At 42.2% G+C, this 6,905-nt stretch overlaps 1 protein-coding gene across 1 annotated transcript in view; it reads right to left on the bottom strand.

Annotated features, from left to right (window-relative positions):
* The window catches only part of RRP15 (ribosomal RNA processing 15 homolog (S. cerevisiae)), a 23,279-nt gene that overhangs the window by 16,171 nt on the left and 203 nt on the right, over positions 1 to 6,905 (bottom strand). Inside the window, exons 2-3 of the mRNA XM_010287645.1 lie at positions 2,865 to 3,139; positions 875 to 973 (exon numbers count right to left, since the gene is read on the bottom strand). Of these exons, the coding sequence (XP_010285947.1) occupies positions 875 to 973; positions 2,865 to 3,139 (374 nt within the window). The remainder of the gene's footprint in view (positions 1 to 874; positions 974 to 2,864; positions 3,140 to 6,905) is intronic.

The following is a 6,905-nucleotide window of genomic DNA, read 5'->3' as shown; positions in this document are numbered from 1 at the left end:
ACCCCCCGGGGGTGGGGGGGGGGGGGCGGCAGGAAACAACAAATCAAAACAAAGTTTTTAACTCAAGTTCTCTTTACAGAAATGAACCCTCTACCAAAGCAACTAGTCAGTGCAGATGCTGGATAGTTTCTAGCTCCCCAAAATGGTTACTTAGAATCTCAATTCCGTTAAGAAGTAACATTTACTACAACATATGAAACTTGCAATTTTCACTCTTCCTTCATATTTTTTGCTAAGAACCGGTAACAAACAAACCCACAAATAACTATTCAGCCCCTGAAGCAAGCATGGTAACATGGCACTGAAATCAGTGCAAGAGCATGTTTCATCCCCGGAAGCATGGTACTCATCCCACAATCAGCTATTAAATTCCTCAGGCAAGATCTTAAGAGCAGCTTAAGTAGGGGGACAAGGCAGAGGAATGAGCAAGGAGACAGACACAGACAGCAGCACATCAAGGTGTTCAACTAGTTCTGCGGCACCAGACTACCGCAACACAGAACAGGCAACTGAACTTAACAGCTGTGGATGTGGTGAATCCTCTGCGAAGAAGGAAAAAACAGAGTAGCAGGAACAACTGTTCTGCATTTTGAAAGCATTAAATTAAGAGAATGAGGGGATTCAACAAAACACTTCTATTAAACAAGCATTACACTTGCATCTCATTTTTATTCTTTCATAAAGCTTCTGAAATCTTTTGTTGAATTTGATACCGTACAATGCAGACCTGTATATAAATCACTCTGCTCCTGCTAGTCACCTCTTAAGAGTTCAATCTGATTGGAAACAGATTACCTGCACAGGCCTTTTCTTACCCTTTCCTCCTCTTTTCGATATACATATATTTAAAGAAAGCATTCAGGAAAAAGTCTTACCTCGTAGCAATTCTCTGAAGATTTCTTTCTCTGTCTCTGTCTTTGACAACATCTGGCTTCACTCGGCACATCATTTCCCACTCCCGCTTTTTATCGAGCTGTGTTATAAATATTGTTACGTGAAACAACATGGAGCATTTGAGAATGCAGCGTACTCTGATAGAGTATGTAGCAGGATGAAAAAAGATAAATCAACAAAGCTGAGTTTGGTTTGAGGGTAAGGGGAGCTCCAGTACAGGGCTGGACAACAGGTCTGAGGCAAGCCTCTTGCATTGACACACCATGGGCCACAGCCAAATCTCAGAGTCGCTTGCCTTCTGTAGCAAAAACTAGAAAAGAGTCACACCAGAGTGATGCCTCTGGCTCAAGACAAGCAAAAAGAGTCTAGAAAAACTCAAATGCTTTCACGCTGACTGCTACAAACAAGGAAATTATTCAAAGACAGCTTTCAACTCCAAGATTCACAAGCTGATCACAAGAGGAATTTATACGTAAGAAAATCCTGGATCTATCAAGACAGGCATGGTGCATTTTGAGCCTTGGGAATCTGACTTCCCCCACTGAATTAATCACAGTACAGGTTTGTGACTGACAGTGACGCACAGCAAAGACTACAATGGGCAGGACTCAAACACCAGGAGGAGCGTCAAGTACCCACCGGAGAAAAACTCCTGCATACAATACTGATTTCTGTGGGGTTTTTGAGGCGCTCTGCTTCAAAACCAAACTGATCTGCTTTCCCATTACCAGGGGCCAGAACACCACCAGCTTTGTTCCTGCTACAACAGAAGAAGACCATATTTCCCCAGCCTCTGCTTCAGGAGTAAGGCAGTGTTTCCCCCCTTTAACAACATAACACTGTTGTAGACCTGGCAATGTTGCATTAAGTCGGTTTTACGCAAGAAGTCCTTCCTGGAATTTTAGAGTCCTTACACCTTTATAATTCCAGGCAGACTATTACAAATTTGTGAGTTTATGACCACGTTTTGGCCTTTGATCAAAAGAACTGCCCTATTGTAGCTTCCATCAGCAAGAAATTAATAGAAGACAGACTGTTCTCAAGTTTTTCTAAGGGTAAACAAGTCAGTTTGGGGACCTGCAGCCCACCTCTGCTTTGCAGTAGTCCCACATGTTTACCGGATGAGAACAGGTATTTAGGACAACCCTAACTGAGCAGATGGCATAATGAAGCTATCTGTATTTAAAAGGCAGGCCGTGGCCTAACCACAACATGTCCCAGGCTGTCACGTGGACAACCTGGTTATCCCATTGAAACAGAACTGGTAAGATGAGACATTAGAACCATTAATGTATTTTTAGCCTGAAGGTAAATCAATCACAGCCTGGAATTAAAAGTTCCACTGAAGATACATAAACAAATAACTTAATTGCCAACATAGTTTTGTTTTCTTCATAAGTTTCAGAACCAGAAGCAATTTAGGGCACAGACACTGTAACAGAAAACTCCTACCAGGTGAATCATTGAGAGGGGCAAACGATTCACAACTACATCAATGATTACTGCAATCTCAACGAGGGGCCTTCGATTTTGGAAGTCAGAGCAGAATTTAAGTGAAAGCAGTTTTCTTCTTCTGTTACACCCTTTCAATTCCGATGAGAGACTACTATTTCAACTAATGACGACAAAGTGAATTATACCCCAAATTAACAACAGTAATTAGAAAACTAAGCTTAAAGCAGCTACTTTCACCCTCTCAACAACAAAACCACCTTAAGCTGACAGACTGGAACAGTCCTGCTGCCAAAGATGACCCTGCCTGATGGCTCAGAAAAAGCAGTAAGGGAAAAAGCCCTCAGCATGACTGTCTGCAAAGTAAAAAAAATCAAAGCTACTTGAGATCACTGTGGAGAAGAGATTCCAAAAGTGAGACAGTATCAGAGCACCCTCCCAAACCCTTGCTGAGGGAATCTTGCATGTATCCCCATCTGACTGTGACTGCACAACGAAATACTGCATCTTTTTCTCACCTTCATCCTCTTCTCCAGTCTTTCTTGTTTTTCCTTTTCTTTCTCCTTCTCCAGTTTTTTATTCTTGGCCAAGATGGTGGATTTATTTTGTGGAATCTTTTTGTTGAGTACTTTTGCCATGGCATCTGCCCAGCCTGCACTTGGGCCAGCTTTGGAGCTTGTTGCCTCTTCAACCGCATTGCCAAGGGCTGCCGTTTCATCTTCATCATCACCATCCAGGGCTTCACCTCCTGAAGAGTAGCTGTCTTCTGGAAGTCCTGAGCTTAACTCAGAATCTAGGGGGGGAAAAAAAAAAGTAACAAAAAAAAAAGTATCATGAGTTCCGTTTCTAGTAAGGATCCATCACTAGCTTAATTTGTTCTATACGTAAATGTTATCTGAGTTCAGGTCCACGTCCTGCTTGCTGTTACAATTAATTCCTCAAGCAGGCATACACCACCATAACGAATTTATTAGAAAGTATCCAGTGCAAGTGCTTGCACATCTCAGTGATGATTTAAGGTTATTTAAGAGGTTGGGTAAAAGGCAGCCTTGGATATTTATTCTTAGATTAATGAATATTTGATGTTTAGGAGTGGTAAGTTTTGTGAAAAACCTGTATTTATCAGTTCAAAAATTATGATTTATAAATGCATACACACACATATGTATACAGGTATGTATGTACATACTTACATACAAACTGCAACAGTGACATCTAGTGTTTAAATGCAAACAGCCACATGGAGTAAACTGAAGGTGGAGGGCATTTTTTACATGAAAACAAAGTCTGCTCACGGAAAATAATGCCAGCAAAAGTATAATTACCTAAGCATAATGAACACAGAGGGGAGACTGCTTTGCGAAATACAGAATCAAGACAGTTGTCAGGTAGCTCAAAAGAAACCAGAGGCACTGAGCTTTTCTGGTATAAGTAACCGCTCAAGTTCTTGATACAGAAATAAATCACCCCCAAATTCAAGTTTTCTTACCCTATGCCACCTTGAAAACAAAAAAGAAGGAATTAAAGTTAAAATACTGAAGTTTGGAATCAAGCAACAGCAAGATAGGAGAGAACATCCAACTAGATGGATCAAACACATGAAGAATCTACCATTTCCCTCATTAGTCTGCTCAGTAGATTAAATAGCAAAAATAAAGTCTTTAATGGTGCAGATGATTAACTAGAATGAAACAGGCTGCAAGTTTAAGGTATGAGAAAATATATTTGGTTATTTCAGTGGACCCACGTTATCACACAATCAAGAGCAGAGTATACAAGTGTCCTGCCACTATTAACTACGATTACACTAATATTTGGGCCACTCAAAAGTTTTAAATTAATCATCTTGTATACAACTTTCAAGGATGCAAATCAAGTGCTAGACAGAAGAAGGCTGGTTTCCGACACCTCCGCAGTCCCACCAGCAAGGGGACAATTCCCCACCAACTCTGAGACACCGGTTGACTGGCTTTCATCCACTTAGCACTGACACTACTTTAAAAAGAGTATTTTAAAAATCACAATGGTAAGTACTACTGCGCCAAATGTTTCGCTTTGCAAGTGCTACTATATCCCATGAACTACCGTTACCAAGCAAATCATTAAGAGAACAAGTCAGGACTGCTTCACAAGTTCTGTTTTCTATAAAACCATGCAGACAGCTATTAATGATACTCCTTAGTAATCAATTGCCTATTTAATTACTTAACAAACACAAACTTCGTTGCACAACTAACTCATTACTCTGCCTTCTCCATGTGCCTTTCTGAACCAGCAAAACACAACAATATAGCAGCAAAACAGTAGTGTTAACTTAAAACAATGCTGAGGTGCTCAAGCATGTCCAGAGAAGGGCAGCGAAGCTGGTGAGGGGTCTGGAGCACAAGTCTTATGAGGAGCGGCTGAGGGAACTGGGCTTGTTTAGTCTGGAGAAGAGGAGGCTGAGGGGAGACCTTATCACTCTCTACAACTACCTGAAAGGGGGTTGTGGCGACGTGGGTGTTGGTTCTCCTCCCAAGTAACTAGTGATAGGACGAGGGGAAATGGCCTCAAGTTGCACCAGGGGAGGTTTAGACTGGGCATTAGGAAAAACTTCTTTACGGAGAGAGTGGTCAAGCATCGGAACAGGCTGCCCAGGGAGGTGATGGAGTCACCATCACTGGAAGTGTTCAAAAAAATAGATGTGTAGATGTGGCACTTCAGGATATGGTTTAGTGGGCATGGTGGTGTTGCGTTGATGGTTGGACTTGATGATCTTAAAGGTCTCTTCCAACCTTAATGATTCTGTGAAAGCCTCTAACACACAGGCATGTTTACAGAGTCAGAAAGCACTTAGTTATCGTCGCAGAAAGACACAAGATTATATGTCATCACAAATGCAGAAGAGAAATACTTACTGAATACTTGCTCATTATCTGTATCAGTATGATTTTTACTACCACCAAGGTGAACACAGTGTTGTGTCACACTCCATGCAGGATAAATTACGGTTTGTTTGGTTTTTTTTCAACAGTCCTCACTATAAACTGGAAATTTAGAAGTGACAAATTTGTTCAACACATTCAGAAACTAGTATACTAAAGGCACCCTTTTTAGGATATCAGTATGCCTCCATATCCTGAGTTCCAAATTAAAAGAAAATTCAAACCATTCCATGTAAAGAAGTAGGTACATCACCATATCTTGGTTCCTACACATAAAACAATGTCAAGTTTTCACCCCTAAGCCTTGCTCCTGCTAGAATATTGCTATCTAGTTTTTAAACAAGGAATTAACCCCTACTTGTGACTTTTTATACGTACAAAAGCTAACAGCTACCAAAAGTCAAAACCTGGATTTCACACACTGCTTAGGACCAATTTCCACAGTCAGCCATAAAAATCAGATCAGACTTATGAAAAGGAAGATTGAAAAAGGATGTATTAGTCTCCTCTACATGATATTTTCTGCCAATGTAATAGGATAATGCCAGATAATACCAACATTTTGCTTTCAACAATTACAGAAAGATGAACCAGGCTTCAACAACCATCCATAACTTATCTTTTAATACATCAGAGGATCTGTCAACAGCATGATATAAAGCAGAGGTATTTCAAATTAATTTAAATTAGATTAACTCTATCAGAAGTAGGACCTGGGACTCTATTCTGAATTGCAAAGATTGAAGCCTGGCATAGATTTATTATTAAAAGTCACAGTTGTGTGTATGGGGAGGAAATATACCTATACATCTCCATACTTTATTCTTATAACCTTGCTCAGTGATCTAGGTGTAACACATGTATTTAAAAACAGTAATCATTCAGAAGTGAGCTCTGAAAGAAGCTCCCACACAAAGCTCCCCCTTGGGTTCTGTTTTGACCCTCAAACCAAACAGAACCACTGTGAGCTACGGCTCCAAACGGCCACCACCTTGATTCCTCCCAGAGTAAAGAAAAAAAAAAATCCAATTACATGACATAACTAAGAAGTGGTAACCACTAGTTAGGTACACCCTCACAACACACGAAGAGGCAAGAATGAGTGGAGAACCACATATAAAGGATAGAGTATGAGTGTGTTTATACTCCAGGCTCTCCTGGGTACTGTTCCTGGCGTGCCTCAAGGGTTTCCTTCGGAGCAGGAGGCAGATCCCCGTCTCGTACAGACAAACGCAGGCAGACACACAGCCCATCGCACCACGGAGCTCCTCCAGCTCTGCCCAATCCCTTGCTCCACCCTCTCCCCCCAAAGAAAGGGGTATCCCAGAGGCATATGGCAGCGAAAGTTATTTTGGTGGGCCCAAGGAATAAGGGAGCTGCCGTCGCTACTCTGCAAGCAAAGCAGAGAAGACCAAAAAAGCTCGAACCGACAGCGCAGGGAGCCCGGCGGGCAGGGAGCAAGCACAACAGCAGGCCCCGCAGGAAAAGCACCCACACCGAGCCCGCGGGCGCCCCGCTGCCTCCACCCCACTGGGAAGGGGCTTCGGCAGGCGGCTGGGTCGGGGCCTTAGCTCCCGGCGCTCCGCGCCGACCGGCTCCAACCCTCGGCTCAGGCTCCGGAGGGTGGAAGAAGCA

This window comes from Phaethon lepturus, unplaced genomic scaffold (assembly GCF_000687285.1).
Source record: "Phaethon lepturus isolate BGI_N335 unplaced genomic scaffold, ASM68728v1 scaffold12400, whole genome shotgun sequence".
NCBI lineage: Eukaryota > Metazoa > Chordata > Aves > Phaethontiformes > Phaethontidae > Phaethon > Phaethon lepturus.
This window is presented reverse-complemented; position numbering and strand designations above follow the sequence as displayed.